Below are 17,407 nucleotides of genomic sequence, written 5' to 3'. Positions count from 1 at the left end.
TGGCTCCAGGTGCTATGTGCATGTGTGCGCGAAGCTGTGAACCTCCTGCATGAGTATCTCACGTCTTCTTCATGCTGTGCACCTCTTCCTCATCACTAATATCAGCTTGTTCGGTGTGAACAGAATGACCGTCTTCCAGCGCGCGCGTCTTTTTTGTTGTTCCCTGAATGGTTTGTTTATCAAATGCGAGCCTTTGTGTTAAATCGGCTAACTTTTTGTGTTTTACCAACTCATTGTATTTGTCCATTAAACGCCGTTGTTCGTTTATGAGCCATTCTTTAGGGTCATTGGTTTCAACTTCCGGGCCCATTGGTCCTTTTTGTTTTGCACCAGTCAGATTTTGGAACGTGAGATCGTCTGGGGGAGTTTCAGTTTGACTATGAGGTGTTGTGTTGAAGGGATGGTTACTGGTGGTGCGCGCAGTGTCACGCGGCGCCCTCAGAACCTGATGTCCTTCATTAACATCCTCAAGCTCATTATCTTCCAGAACTTGATCATTGTTTCGAACACCGGAAACCATGGTGAAGAGAAAATTGATGAAATAGTATTTTTGTTGCCGTTGTAACTGGTGATGGCGCCAATGAAGAAGCGTGTATCGACTTACTTGTATACGATCAACGTTCCTCGGGTACGAGTGTACTATATCACCGATGGTTTTCCGAGATACGAGTTCTTCCGCCTACAAAACTAACAGCACTGTGAGCTTACCCCTCAGAAAGGGACAGATGGGTCCTCTTTGGGGTAACCCTCCGGTGTGAGAATCGGGTATTGTAGGAGAAGATAATCAGGATGTAAAAATGAGTAAAGGACTTAGAATATATTTTCTTGCCTGCCTCCAACTGTGGAGGTGGTGTGGTATTTATAGTATTAGGGTTTCCAATGATTGGGCTCAGACCCAATTAGGGCCTTTTTGGCCTCCTCCTATTGCTTCGCGCCACGTGTACTTAGGATACCTGGTGCTTTTTTATTGATTTATTCTCTGACCAAGGTATTTCACCTGACCCATGTGCCATCACGTGGTGGCACATGGGCTTTGCTGAGTTGTCCACCCTTCATTGGCAGCTGTCAACATCAGCACATTCTTTATTCCTTAAAAGATACCTTCTGGAAGGTTGCCTGATGAGTACAATCATGGTTGTCCTTATCCTGATTTGGATTAGACTATTGTCTCATTTTGTTGTGTGTTGCTTACGCGCGGCCTTTATGCGCCTATCCCGGGGATGCGCAAGGTCTTCTCTTTATTCTCACAGATGTTTCATGCGCTTGCGCGTATGTGATATGCGCCACGCGCAGATGTTTCATGCGCTTGCGCATATGTGTCTTCATGACATCCTGATTTCAAGCCTCTTGTCTATATCTTGTGGGTTGACCCGCCCCGCTCGATGTTAAGGCGGGTGCATACCCCTTCAGTTATGAACTTGATCATCACCCATATAAGTTGTAAGGCTAGTTGCTGTGGAGCTTGTTAAACTTATTAGTTAAAGTGTCATGTCACTGTTATGTAAATAATGAAGCTTTAACTAACACACTCGTTAACACCGTGTTTCTTTAACTAACACTCTTTAATACTGCGTTATGTTAAACTAACAATAAAGCTTCACCATTTCCTTGTTAAGCATTTAGGATCAGCCTTTTTCTCCATAAAAGCCCCTTTACCACCGCCAGGCCCCAGCACGGCTGTGCACGGCGTTTAAGATCAGGCCTCCACACGGCCCTCATCAGCTTTAGCACCCCCGTCAAAGCCCCGTCAACTAGTGGTCCAACAATAATGTCAAATAAGCCATACCTGAACTTGTATATAACCCATAAAAGTTTACATGACCCATATAAGCTGTAACAATAATGATGTTAAATAAGTTAAAATTTTCATGAAAACAACTCCATAATTAACAAGTTTCATATTACTACTATTGGTACATGTCAACAGTTAAAAAGTTAAAACCATCCACAACAACCAACATTATTTACTACAAAAACATCCAAGTAAACCTCAAAACACAAACACCACAAAACAGTCAGAAAACATACAACTCACAAAACAAACGTCAACACTACACATTACACAAAGCTATTCGCCATCTTTATTTTCGCCTCCCCGCCATAACCCGGATCACCCTGACCCTCGCCCTCGGGTATCTCACCACCGCCACCCCCCGGTGCAGCCGAAGCCGACGGAAAGATAGTCGAATAACCCTGAGCATTAAAAATCTTGGACAACTCATCTTCACTCAACCCGAACGCAGCTGCAAACCCCGGGCTCATCATGGTTTGTAGAACCGAGCCCTGACCCGCCAAGAACTGCGGCCTGTTGTCGCGGGCGGACGTTGTGAACCCGAAGAACACGAATGGTCCTGACCGGGATGCTACTTGACAGAATGGGAAGTATCGGGGGATCCAAAACACGTCGCCTTCGGTCACTTGTGCGTCCATTGCTAAGGTTCCGTTTGGATACACGACTTGTATGTTCCCGGTCCCGCTTAGGACGATGCCGTATTCTGTCGCTGTTGGGTTAATATGTGGCGCCATCATTGCTCCCTGTAATGTTTTTAACATGCACATTCTTATTAGGGGTGTAAAAGAGCCGAGCCGTATAACTATAATGTATCTATTTATATTGTATACATTTTTGCTCTTTTTTTTTTTAGTTTTAATTATAGTTTTTTTATATATAAAAAAATGTATTTTATTTAGTTTATTCATATATTAATTCATCTTAATTTTATCTTTTATAACCATTATGAAAAAATATATTTAAATATTTGATAATAAATACAAAAAATAATATTTCCGCGAGCTAGTTCGAACCAGATAAGTGAAGCTCAGACTAGGGCTCACTTATTGATTTAGACTAGAGCTCGTTTAAGATCGACTAGATTCGAGCTCGCTTAAAATAACACGTTAGTTTAACTCGCAGGCTAGCTCGAAGCCAATAAGTGAGCTTGGACATGTTTATTGATTTAGGCTAGAGCTTGAGGTCGTTCGGCCCGGACCTGTTCCGAGGTCGTTCGGCCCCGGCCCGTTCTGAGGTTGGCCCGGACCTGTCCGAGGTTGTTTGGGCCCGGCCCTGTTCGAGGTCGGTCGGGCCTGGCCCTGTTCGAGCTTGTTCTAGCCCGGCCCAATACAAGCTCGTTCAACCCCGGGCCCATTCGAGCTCTGTTAAGCATATGTGCCAAAAACAACAGTCTAAATTCAACTATTCAAGTATAATATAAGTTGTTTACCGCGGTTAGATTGACAAGATAGACCGCAAAGTCTGATAACCGAAGCTCTTTAAAATCATCACCGTCGACTTGGAGGCTCCAACCAAAATCATTTCGAAAATCGGCCTCCTTATCACCATAAATATTATACGACCCCAAGTCGTCATCCTTACCCTTAACCTTTCCAAATAAGGAAACCAACTGATTCCTCAACGACCACGACAACGTTTTCGCTTCCTTACTGGCAACTCTCATCATTTGAGTCTTCCTCTCATGCTTTCCTTTCTCCAAGAACCGCGTCCACATGCTCGGTTGACTAGTGCTACTGTCCGGGTTCAAGAACACAATCGCGCCTTCTTTTCGGCTAGTTAGCAACTCACCAACCACTTCGGTCGAAACCTATATATATAAAATAATAACATCACAATGTATAAACCCAAACAAGAGACTAGTTTAGTTTAACTAGGTTTAGGGGTGTGCGTGGTGCGGTTCGGTGCAGTTTTGGGCTAAAAATGAACCGAAAACCAAAACCTCGGTTTTTGGAACTTTAAAACCGTCCGGTTTCGTTTGTATGGTTTTCGTTTATTTTCTGTTCGGTTTCGGTTTTTACCATTTGAGCCTTGAAAATATAGGCCTAATAGAAAGTTTGTCGAAAATAATGAATCTACGGCAGAGATTAGTTTGTTACATAAATATTACATATTTGACCAAAAGTATTTGAGTTACATACACATTAAATTCTTATAAATTACTTAAAATAAAAACTAAAAAAAAAATATGCAAATCTAGAAATTCGGTTCATTTTTTCGGTTTATGTTACCTACTTAATATAAAAAATAAAAAAAATATAAATTTAGAAATTCGGATCGGGTTTTTCGGTTTTTGTTACCCGCAAAACCAAAACTGAACAGTTAATTATACTTGGAATAAAAACGAAAAAAAATATAAATCTAGAAATTCGGTTCGGTTTTTGTTACCTGCAAAACCAAAACCGAACCGTTAATCCGGTTTTTACAAAAGCATAAACCAAACCGTTGGTTTTTGTTTCGGTTCAGTTTTTTCAGTTTAGATTTTTTGATTTTTTTTGGTTTTTTCGATTTCATGCACACCCCTAGCTGTGGTGGTTATAATGGTTACGAATACTTACATTGAGCGCGGTCAATAGAGTCTGGAGATTGAACCCGGCAAGCACCGACCTCGGGTTTGCTCCTCCGGTGAGCGAAAACGACTACAAACCAAAGTAACAAATTAGTTATAACATGAATAAACTGTAAACAGTTACACTTATAGGAGCTTTGAATATTTAAATACCTCGAATGACTCCAAATCGATGCTTTCGGCCGTGTCGATGCTAGTAATGATTTGTAACCTTTGACCCTGAGCGGTGTTTACGATATAGAACGGTGAACCCGCTTGGATTCGGTATAAATCTCCGGCTTTAAGATCTTTTTCGACAAGGTTGTCTTTGTAGATCGATCCTATTCTCGCCTCACCTACATGTTTAATGAGGGGTGTGAATTTTTGACAAAAAAACCGACACGGACCTAATACCAAATTTATGGTTTTGGGTTTGGTATAAACACGTTTGGGTCGAACCCGCAAACCTGTTTAGCTAAACGGGTTGGTTTGTGGGTCATTTTAACTAAAGGGGTCGGTTTGTTGGTGAAACCCGCGCGAACCTGTTTTAACTAAACGGCCCGGGCCCGAGTGTTCATAATTTTTCCATTTAAACCATTATATTTTATTTTTAAAAAGTGTCTCATGTAATAAACTAAATTAACTGACATAATATTTTATTTCACAATGCAACTCTTTTATATAAATTTATATTTTATAAAATGTAAATTTAAAGTAATAATATGTGAAAACAATAAAAAAACTAATAATTTTTGTTTAATGTAATAAACTAAATTTGTTGGTATATTATAGTAAAAATTTAAAACTAAAAAGGAAATCGACATAATATTTTTATAATCGTAATCACAATGTAACTCTTTTATATAAACTTATATTTATTTTATATATATTTAAAGTATTAATACGTGAAAGCAATAAAAAACCAATACTTTTTGAGTCACATAATATTTTATTTCACAATGCAACTCTTTTATATAAATTTATATTTTACAAAATGTAAATTTAAAGTAATAATATGTGAAAACAATAAAAAAACTAATAATTCATTTTATATAAATTTATAGTTTTTATATAACATGTAAATTTTTAGTATTAATATGTGAAAACAATAAAAAAACTAATAATTTTTGTTTAATGTAATAAACTAAATTTGTTGGTATATTATAGTAAAAATTTAAAACTAAAAAGGAAATCGACATAATATTTTTATAATCTCAATCACAATGTAACTCTTTTAGATAAACTTATATTTATTTTATATATATTTAAAGTATTAATACGTGAAAGCAATAAAAAACCAATACTTTTTGAGTCAAACAAGTCGTGTTTGGATCAACATGTGAATATGAGTTTGTGTTTGGGCTTAAGCATCTTAAGCTCTATTCGGGCTCAAGTCATGTTCGGGCTCATTTATGTCAAATTTTCTGGTTCGCATGGAGTTAGACCCGCCAACTAGTTAACACAACCCATTTACCACCCCTAAATTTAAACCCTTAAAGTTAATAAAAATAATATTGATGGGTAGAAAAAAATCAAATGCTACACAAATAACATGTATGAACAATATAAATTTATGTAAATATGAAAATAATAAAATGTACAACATTAGTTAAGCTTATGGTAAATTGATAATACCTGTTTCAATAAAGAAGATTATACTAGAATCAAGATATTGTGGGATAAACATGCTATTAGGTTCCATAGTAATGAACCCAATATGCATGGGACTCTCTTTATACTTCTCACCAACACCCCTCACCACCCTCATCCCTCCAGCATTCGTCTTCACCACGCGCTTAAAATCCGACAATATATACCTCCGTTTCTCCGTCCAACCCGTCCGTCCACCACCGCCAGGTAAACTAGCCCCCCCGGCATCACCAGGGCCGTATTCTTGCCCTGGTGGAAAATACCCCCCTTCCCCATGCTCATATTGTTCCTCAGGCGGGAACACTTTGCTGGCCCGCCTGTCAGGGTCCTGGCCACCCTGGCCAGGACCATAACCATGACTGTACCCTTTTTCTTTAGACGGGAAGACTTTACTCCCCCGTCTGTCTTGATCACTTTCACTAGTGACCCAGCCGTGACCAGGATGACCAGGATAGTAACCACCTTCTTCAGACGGGAAGACTTTGCTTGCCCGTCTGTCTTTATCATCATCGTAACCACGATCATCATTACGATCATGGTTACGACCGGCCACCAATACACTACTAGTGGCCACCGCTAGTGCTAGTAGTATGAACACACATTTGGATAACATTTTTGCTATGTTTAGAGTGGATTGACTTGGTGGAAGAGTGTAGTAGCAGTTTAAGTAGGAGAGTTGAGGTGGGACACGTGGCAGTCATGCAATAAATGTAGTGTATGGGTGGCATTTGATTAGCATCAACACATATACTATAGATGTTATTATAAGATGTTTGTTGCACACATGTCACTAACTTCATGCACGAAACCATGACTATCTTTTGCACCATTTCTAAAATGCTATTGAGTTTATTATTAAGTTGAAATTTAAAATATATAACAATAAAATTAAAGTTTAAATATAGTTTTGTATAAATTTTAAGTGACAGTCTTGTATAAACTAATTTGTTTCCATAAAAGTTAATTATGTTTTAAAAACATAATTATTATATTATTTCAACGCGAGATACATCTTAATTGTGACTATTAGTTGAAAACTAGTGTTTTAAAAACTTTAATTTCAACGTGTTGTTGCGGGATTGCTAAACAGAAATTAATTGATGTAAGAACGTTGAGCCATGCATGCGCAAACGTTGCGTCGTGTTAACGCGTATCGTAGTAAAGAATACCTAAGTTGAAACAATATAAATTATTATTCTAGTGGGTTTGAATTAACATATAGTATATAACAATAAAATAGTTAAATAAATTTGTAAAGCATAAACAATTTGGGCTAGCTTATTTTTTTCGGCTCAAAATTTTCGGGAAAAAACCGAAAAAATCAAACTAAACTGTTTCAAAAATCCAAAAATTAAAGATTCGTTTTTGATTTGAATTGATTTTATCCCATAACCAACCGAAACAATACCGTACACACCCTTACTGTCAAACTAGATCCCACACTTCTAAAGTTACTTTGAGATAGTGTTTCACTTTCACTACTATAAGAAACGTGTGTTTGCTGCTGTCAAATATGTAGCAACTATCCTTAATTGGCTTAGTGTTAAAAGTTTTATCAATTCAATATTTTTATCAATTTTATAACAAACTTAGTTTTATTTATTTATCTTTTTAATGTTTTCTAGAAACTTAGGCTTGTTGGATGGGCTGCTTGTGTGGTTATTGGTCTTGTGAAATTGCCAAGCTACTGGGCTTTTTGCCTTCCAAATTCTTTTTAACTTGAAGTTATTATCTACAATTTATGACCCATAAATTAAAACCAAATAAAAAGGGGCCCATTTTTCATCTTCGGGTTTTAATACAGCCCACCTAACAAAAGAAGAAGTCAAGTTTCAACTTTCAACTGTCCAACAATGTAATCCTTTCGAAGGTGGTGTAGTGATAAGAAGCCTGAGTTTCTTAATGGAGACTCAAGTTCAATCCCTACAAACCACACTTTGGAGAAAGTATGAGTGGCTAAATGAAGGAAGACTGAGATCTTTGTGATATTCAGTTTGATCCTGAGGGTGTCCGGGTTTTACCGCTAGTGTGCTCTCAAGCGAGTGTGTTTTCCACGGAATTGGAGATAACTTGAAGGCGCTTAAAGGCTCCGTACAGTTGTGTTGAGCTAGCTGGCAGTGGCCTTTTGCCATTGATGTACCCCGTACGAAGTACTTATGCAATTCTATGTTTGTTAGTCGTTATAAAAAACTGTCCAACAGTGTAACCTTGTAAAGTTGCATGGTTCCTATATTGAAGGGTCTAAGAAAACTTTAATTTAGTTTTATGAGTTTTGAAATAAAAGTCTTGATCAAGTAATCTTTTGGTAGGAAAATTTCTCTTGACACCATATTCATATTCATTGTAAAAATGAATGAAAGATAAATCTGAATGTTATAATTAAAATAGAGAGGAACTCTCAATATATACAAGAAAGAAAATAGATTTCTTAGAAATGGCCTGGTTGACTAGAAACACGACATGATTTTAAGTGGGTTGACCCGGACACGACATGCATAACTTAGCACTAGACAAGTGCCCGCGCGATGCAGCGGGAAACACATACATTTATAACCATATAATAAGTTTATGGATGTTCGATTTGAAACCGAAAAACGTTCAAACCGGTCATTGGTTTGATTTCACAATTGATCTTTTCATTAACTTTTGGCCGGTCGTTTTCAATTTTCAAATGTTCATTTCGGTTTTCGACGACAAAACCGGTTACTAACGGTTTGACCCACGGTTTAATTTAAAATCCATTAAAACCAGATAGCAAACGCCCCTACGTAAAATGATATTTTTAAATGCAAAAACTACAACAATATGATACTCAAATTAAAGATAAAAGCATGCTCGTTTTTATGGTATAATTTCCTTAAAAAAATATTAGCACATGAAAAAGTTATTAATATTTAAAAATAATGAGGGGAGTTGAGTTAAAAATGAAAATAAAAATCATATAAGAGTGAAAGATCAAGGATCATAGTTGTAATTATTTTTAAAATTTACAAAAGTTAAGCAAAGTGAAAGGGTCAATGATGTAACTATTTAATAACCTCTTTTAGTTGTTGACAAGTTTGCCCTCATCCTAGATGCATTAAAGGTTGTACCATATGTTAATTGGTTTGTGAATCCCTTAAAACCAAGGTGTCTTAATTTGCCTTTGTTTGGTGTATTATATATAGTATAGATATAAGTATATGGGTTGGGTTAGGGTCAAGAAGTTCAAACCACCATTCCCAAAACCACCAACCCACTCCCGACATGATTTACACCTATAATAAAGGTAGTCTTAGATTGTCTTCAACCATTGGCGTCATTTAGAACGAAAATGTCATGTGTGATTGCAATGCTTTCAGATATGTTTTTTTTAACATATTAGGTTTTCGTGATATTCCTATGTTGCCTTAAAACTTTTTTGATTATGGACTCAGTGCAATACATAACGAGTTATATCTAAAGAGCTTTATGAAACCGTAAAAACACTTAACTTATTGTCTAAAATGTGACGTATAAGATATTTAGGCAATCATCCACTAGATTTCTCTCCCCCCCTACACATAATCAACACTTGTACAAGTTTTTATTATGTCTCTCATCGGTTTCTACTTATGACTCGATCACATGTCGAAAAAGAAATGTAATACAATTTGTGTCAAATTATATTGGAAATTTTTAAAAAGAATGTATTCAACGTAAGAAGCTTTAAGTGTTATCAAAAGACATAGGTTATTCCCACACTATATAGGTTATTTGGACATCATATGCGCCAATATGGCTGGTATAGAAGCTATACAAGCCGTATATATGCAAAATTTTGTCATTTTGTGATGAAGAGTGTCAGGTGTTTGAAGCCTATATGGCTCGTATAGGGTCTATACGACCCGTATAGACTGGAAAAACTGTCATCCGTACATTAGTTAGTCATGTGAGGGCTATACGAGTATACGAACCGTATAAAATTGTTAACACACCATGGAGATGGTGTTTGAATATAACGACCCTATAAAAAATGGCTATTTGATTTACTACTTACAAGTAGCCTAAAATAGATAAAAAGAGAAAAGGTATACTGTGTTTTATCAGTGAGAAAATAATAAAGTGAGCAGAATAAGCAATTGAACAAAAGAAAAGAACACAACAGTCAGCATGTCAATTTCGGGTCAAAAGATTTGTGGTTGTAGGTGTACTAGTTCAAAGATTAGCCATCAAGTCATTAATGGTTTGACCCAAAAGTTAAAAGAAAATCACTAGAATAATTATTATTTCTGTGTATTTTATGAATAAACAATAACAAAAATTAAAACATTCAAAGACGCGGGCGGATCTAGGTAATCGGGTGCGGGTTTATGAGAATCCACTGAGTTTCGGTTTTTATATAGAATGCCTATATAAAATATGAGAGTGAACCGACATATAAATTGTGAGTGAACTTATAAACAAAGCTTTCATTATGGCCTAGTGGTAAACAACTTGATTTGTCAATTTGATAACCCGTGAGAATCCAGGTTCAATTCCTACTTTCTGCAAGGTATTTTTTTTTAAACTGGTTAATTGTGCTTGAGTGTTTGTATGTGGCTAACTTCAAAAGCTGTGAGTTTATAACATTCATTTATTAGCTAAAACTATGTTTAATCTACACAAAATTATGTGACTCTTATCAACTAAAAATCACCACATGTAATTGCTCAATGTAGCAATTTAATCATGTGATTGCACATGTTATAAGAAAGGGAGGTTGGCTAGCTTTTTTAAAAGAATGTTTTGGTCATTATTTTAAGGAATCAAAGGTGATCTTTATTAAAATCTCAATCTTGGTACACCGAACTGACACAAACCGTCCAACCGACCTAAACCATTGAAACGAAAGGATCCGAACAATCGGGACGACCTGAACCGTCAAACAGACCGAACTGTGAACCCACTTGACAAAATTCCTGGATCCGTCACTGCAAAGACAAAGACGACCCGGAAATAATTATCTAACATGCCACCAACGGGATGGTGGTCCATCGACAAAGACAAACTTTTTAACACAAACATGTATTAGGAGACCTACACCAATCAACCCGGTTTAGATAATGCATCCTCCGTGATCAATGAACAAGTTCGCCTTAATTTCCTCAATAGTTTCCGAGCTAGCTAGAAACTTAAATTTAAAAAGATAATTTGTCAAACCAAATATCTTTCCAAACCTATGTGTTATTGCCCGACCCAACTATTCTTTTAAAAAGATCCCTAATGTGAAGTCTATCTTCCAAATGATTAGTATTAGACATCATTATTGAATATCTTACCCACCAACTCTCCCTCACCCTAATGGAACTTGGATTCTTGTCCATAGACAATCATGTGCTATCGTAGTTAGATCGATGTGGTTATATAAATACAAGCATTATTCTAACGGGGTCGCTAACTCGATAAAGACTTAGTAAGTTGCTAATGAAAAGAATAAACAACCATGTATTGATTGCGACGATACATGTTTGTTGTCAAATTGGCTACCATATGTATGATTTATCATGAGAGGACCCAATGCAACATTATCCGACAGTATACTATTGAGATTGTATATAATGTCTAAGGAGGAGTGTTATGAATGCAAACTTTTAAGCCCTTAGGTCGAGCCTAATGTTTATGGGCTCTATACATGTAATATATGTGTTATGTTGTTGCATTTGAATGAATGAATCAGTTTCCCTCCATATTTTCTCTATTTTTAGTCAACAATAATTTCGTTTTGATGATTTTTCGTATTACTTGCATAGTCATGAAATATATGTATCCACTTATGTAAAGTTACAAAGTTTATTGGATATGATCATAAATAAATATATGAAAATAAAGTAGATATATAAAAAAGGTAGATATATGAGTATCTTTTTTTCTACGTATAACGTAGAAAAAAAGGGTATATATATGCATATGACATTCTAAAAATGTTCATTTTATATACTGAGATTCCGTTTATGCTTCTACAAATTAAGAGTTCCAGAATGTTCTTTTCAAACAAATCATCGCCGCCGTTTTTCTTACTCCCCCAACTTGTTTGGCCTTCAATCAAATAACGTCAATTGGTCCAAAACAGGTTGTTCTAGACGAGTTTGGTTGAACAAATAAGTTGCCCATTACTTATTGAGTTATTGGTCATACAAAAATGTATCGCCTTAAAAACACATCGTTTACGACGTTACTCTTGATTTGTGGAGACAAAAGAAACATCTCTTTATAAAATAAAAATTTTGGAAATTCCCCCCTAAACAAAATCCTTCAAAATATATTTAAAAATAAAGATTTATTTTCTTTTATATTTTCTTTTGAAGAAATCTTGTTGCACTTTATAATTTGGTTGGTTTAATCCCTTTTTCATTGTGGAGAAAATGAGAAGCAACCTAGGATTCCAGAAAAGTTTTTAATGTTTTTGTTGGTATTTTATACCCAAAAATATATTATATTAACCAATAAAAGTTAAAGCAAGGAATCAAAGCAAAAGGCTATGTGAAAGATGATGTAATACCAGTTTTAATAATATATGTCTACTGAGGAAAACATAATTTTGTAAATTGACTGCCAATTTGTAAAAGAAAACATCAATCCATATGAACACTTTTCTTTATAAAAATAAAGTTTTGAGGTTCCTCATTCCAAGGATTCGTTTCTACTCATCTTTTGTACTCACGTGCGGGCCACACGTGACCACAGTGCACACGTCTTGCCTCATATGCTTCATGGTAATTATTATTCACAAACTTTGGTTCGTATGTTTGTGGTTTATTACACTACAAATTAAACGCTCAAAAAGGCAAGGCTATGTTCCATTTTGTAACGTGTTTAATGTTTAAAGGTGTTTATCATAACTCAAGCACATTAAAAACCATATTAACTTAATGCGTCCCGTGTAATATGTGTCTAAACGGGTTGGTGACTTGGTGTGTTGTTAATAAGTTGTCATCAAAATGTAAACGATTTAAACGAGTTACACATTGAACTTAAAGATTATATATCGAGTAATTGTGATTTTCGTCATTGTGTTTTGTCCAAAAATGCGGTTTTAGTCCAATAGTTAGAAATTTGTGTTTTTTGTCCTTGTGATTTCATTTCACTTGCAATTAAACTCGAACTCACTAACCCCGTTAAGTCTACCTATTTATGCCCATCGTCTAGGGTTTGGAATCGTGGTTCTTTGTTCGTCTAGGGTTTGAATTTTGGAAGCAGGTGTATAGAACGAAACAAATTGAAAAAGGCGAACTGAGGTTTTTTTAAATAGGTCTGGTTGGGGTTTATTTTGGGAGTATAATGAAAAAGTTTCCCCTCACATGTCGGGCACACCGATGGACATAACTAGATAAATTTAACGGGGTTAGTGGGTTCGGGTTTAATTGCAAGTGAAATGAAACCACATGGATGAAAAACGTAAATTTGAAACTGTTGGACTAAAACCGCATATTTGGACAAACCACATGGACGAAAACCGCAGTTTACTCTTATATATATTTTTGAAGTTTTCATAATATAATCTTAAGTTCTACGCGCCAACTTGTTTACGATCTTTTTTAACAAGTTTTTACAACTTTATTACAACTCGTTTAAATCGTTTACAACTTGATGACAACTCATTAACAACAAGCAAACCTGCTTAGACATAGATTACATGCATGGGACGTGTTACGTTTATATAGTTTTAAATGTGTCTAGATCATGACTAATGTCTTTTCTAGAAACATAATACTATTGACACCTTCAAAGATGAATAGAAAAATAACAAATAGGGACATCCAATAGAAACTATTGGTTAATTGTTCCAATCATGTAACCTAACCAAATAGGCATTGAGAGAAAATTGTTAGTTTAGTGGAATATTGAGACTGAATATGTTTGTAAGGCTATGCGTTATATTTCACTCTTTATCACTTTAGATCATTCGTCAAATCAGCGTTACCTCAACTTGTTATTCACTCTTCAACCCAATCATTCAACGTAGGTTTTTTACACTCAAGGAAATTGAAACCTTGGTCTTATTCTGCGCCTTAACATTCCATGAGATACCCAAGATGTTCCAAGTGTTTTTAGGCGTTTGTAAAGTGGATAGTGTTAACATTCTATGGAATCTTATGTGGTCCTACTCCACTAGATCACTAGCTACTTGATGTTAAAAAAAAGTAGGATAATAACAATGATGATAGTGAGTAATAAAGAAGACCACACACAACACTCCTGGTATTCTCCTTCACGTCCTCTCTTCTCACTCTTAAGAGAGATAATGCTAGGAGACACTTGAATTACATAGAACCTAGAGGTGAAAAAAAATCTAGAATCGGTTTTTTTATACATGAGTTTTTACCATATGAACTCATATCTGACCTTACTCGCATAGTACAGATAGGGTATGCATTTTAGTGCTAAAACTTGTATTCGATACCCGACCAGGTTTGTACCAGGTAATACCCGAAACCCGAAGCCAGGTTTTCCAAATACCTGAAAAATACATAAAAAATACCCTCAAAAAGTTCAGCCCATAAAAACCCAATCTATACTCGAAAAAACCCTAAAAACAAGGTTTTCTAATACCCGGAAATAGGGTATTCAAATACCCGGTTCTATACCCGAACCGAACCCGGTGCACAGGATATGGTTTTTAGAGACAATGCCCGGACCCAAACCCGACCCATGTATTGTCAATATCCGATTTTCTAATACCCGGTCATACCCGAACCCGGTCAAGAACCTGATATTAATAAAAACCCGATTAGTACACCTCTAATTGGTTAAGGGGGCGTAAGACTTGAAACAATAACCTAGAGGTCGTGGGTTCGAAACCGATCCTAAGCGCTAATCTTCTTGCCGTTAAGTGATGCTGATTTAGCTCTCACGTGATGGGCAGCGTGAGCGAGTTTACGTGTTCGGAAGAACACGTTTAATTTGGAACAATAATAGAACCCTTCATTTTCAGTCTTTTCACAAAATTTATTCAATTTTGTACATACATTTCTAAAAGCCCAACCACGCATAAAAAGAATAACAAAATTCTAAAAGCCTTACCCACTAGCTACCTTTCTTAAAGGCTTTTCATCTCTCACTTTGATCATGTCACTCATGCCAACATTTGTCTTACTTTTGTTTGATCCTCTCATTATCTAAAATAAGAGTGTACATCTTTTGCAATTGAAATTGAAACCTATGTATATATGAATCTTGAATTATGGTTTATGTAGGTTAAGTGGTTGTAATTTATTCATAAACTTTTTGGTTGTCTCTCTTCCCCATGAGAAGAGAACATTTAATTCTCTTAAATACGTACCCTTTAAAACATTTAATTGCTTAATTGTTTATCCCGCATCTGATACTTATTCTCATGTCTGATGCTAGTTATAACACAAACTATCATGTGTTCACCGTGACGAGACTAATAGTGTTTAGATGTTGCATGATAAACACAATCAGGGAGGCAGAACATTGGTTAAGTGTTTCCGTGATCCCTGGCCCAACCAATATGCGGATTTTGATAGCAACGTTGGCGTCATTTGTGAGACCGTTCTTGTTCATTTATATAAGTACAAGAACATAAACCAAATACAAGATATTTAAGGTCTTTCTATGTTTATGACAAATGCGTAGAAAATTGTTGTTTCCTACAATTTATGACGACACAAGGCGTTACAAATTGTAGTAATTTGTAGTAGTGAAAGATATAATCATCGCAACATAAACATACTCCAAATAATGGTTCTCGTGATTTTATTAGGTATATAAATTTTAAAACTCTAGTTTGATCAGCTTATTATTGTTTAGAAATAATTACAAAGTATTGTATATATGACCATGAAGTTATTAATCATACATATAGATATATACATTCATGATTAAATAATATAATTGCTCCAAGAAAGGAATAAAAAGAAAAGGACCATGTTAGAAATTTATTGAAGAATCATATGAATAAATATGAAAATGTGGAATACATAAGTGAGCAATGATGTTGCAATTTGTAGCCATTTTAGTTTCATTCTTAAGCCTAATTTGGTTGATGAAAATGGCCCACCTTCCATGCATATATCATGCTGTAAAAGGTGTGATTGAAGTCTTTCACCCAAGTGGTGAGAAACATAATTAATGAAGGGTATTAATGTACCGATACTTATAGCATGAGGTATAAGTTATAACTATACTAAAATGAGTATACAATCGGGTGCTGCTAAATGTACCCCCTTTCATCAATTTTACTAAATATACTTCTCCTCTTAACTTATTAGATAAATTACTATTACCTCATAACATTATTTATATACATATTAATCCCTACAAAATTTTCTTTCACTTAATAATCTATACTACATATAGCATATTAAAAACTATAAAGTATTACTATTAATTTATTTTTTTTAGTATTAATATTGTAAATATTTATAATCTTTTTTAAATTTTAATAGTATATATATTTATAATATCCTTATTTTACCTCTTTATCTTTTACAAAATAAACTCGAAACTCGAAAACCTAAAACCCTAAACCCGAACCCCGAACCCTAAACCTGAACCCGAAACCCTAAACGCGAAACCCTAAACGCGAAACCCTACACCCTAAACCCGAACCCGAAAACCTAAACTCTAAACTCTAAACCCGAACCCTAAACCCTAAACCCAAACCCTAAACCCGAAACTCGAAATCATAAAAAAAACGCAACTTGTAAAAAAAATAATATGAAATCATTATTTTTGTGCTAATTTGGTAATTATATAATTTCAAGGGTTAATATGAAAGTTGGTTTTTCCAGAATGAGGGGTATGGCAAGCAACCAGGGGGGTACATTTAGCCTAACCCATACAATCACACACATTATCTGACTCTTCCTTTACTATCATCTTTAGAAAAAAAATTATAATCTATACTAATTAATAAATAAATGTTTACTTATGCCACATGTCATCACCATGTTACTTCTTACAAAATTTTCCATCCTCTCTATCATATTAAATACATTTCTCTTTTTAATATTTCATTTTCAATTTTTAATAATTCCATCTTAATTTATAAGAATTAATACCATCATAAATATGTTAATTTGTTTAATATAAAATATATTGTATTAGTTATTAATATTAGATTTTTATAAGTAATTAATATGAAACAGGTAGGTTTCTTTAACCGATTAAAGTATCAAACATTGTTCATGCCAAAACAATTTAAGATTAATTAGAATGACTTTTGGTTTACGAGTTGGTTTAAAAAAGTAGCCATTTTCAACTACATTTTGATATAGAAAATAACAAAGCGATAATTTATGATTTATGAATTTCTAACAAGTTTTTATTTCCAAATTGCGTAATGTGTAACTTTTTTACCATATAATATTATCTTTATATATGTGATACATCTTTTTTGTATTTTACATTATGTTATTATTTATAAAAAAATACTTATTTTAACCAAACTAACCTAG

General features: G+C 35.0%; 1 protein-coding gene across 1 annotated transcript; it reads right to left on the bottom strand.

Moving 5' to 3' along the window:
- Positions 1 to 1,890: 1,890 nt before the first annotated feature.
- LOC143563508 (vicilin-like seed storage protein At2g28490) lies at positions 1,891 to 6,630 on the bottom strand. The gene is made up of 5 exons (XM_077051034.1): positions 5,973 to 6,630; positions 4,512 to 4,693; positions 4,348 to 4,428; positions 3,222 to 3,599; positions 1,891 to 2,535 (listed from the first exon to the last, which is right to left on the bottom strand). Exons 1-5 carry the CDS (start codon positions 6,598 to 6,600, stop codon positions 2,059 to 2,061), a joined length of 1,746 nt encoding a protein of 581 aa, XP_076907149.1. The 5' UTR covers positions 6,601 to 6,630; the 3' UTR covers positions 1,891 to 2,058.
- Positions 6,631 to 17,407: the final 10,777 nt, after the last annotated feature.

Source organism: Bidens hawaiensis, unplaced genomic scaffold (assembly GCF_021521415.1).
Source record: "Bidens hawaiensis isolate Kalapana, Puna unplaced genomic scaffold, B.hawaiensis_p1.1 tig00021494_1, whole genome shotgun sequence".
Taxonomy (NCBI): domain Eukaryota; kingdom Viridiplantae; phylum Streptophyta; class Magnoliopsida; order Asterales; family Asteraceae; genus Bidens; species Bidens hawaiensis.
Note: the sequence above shows the minus strand (reverse complement) of the source record. Positions and strands in the feature narration are given on the sequence as shown.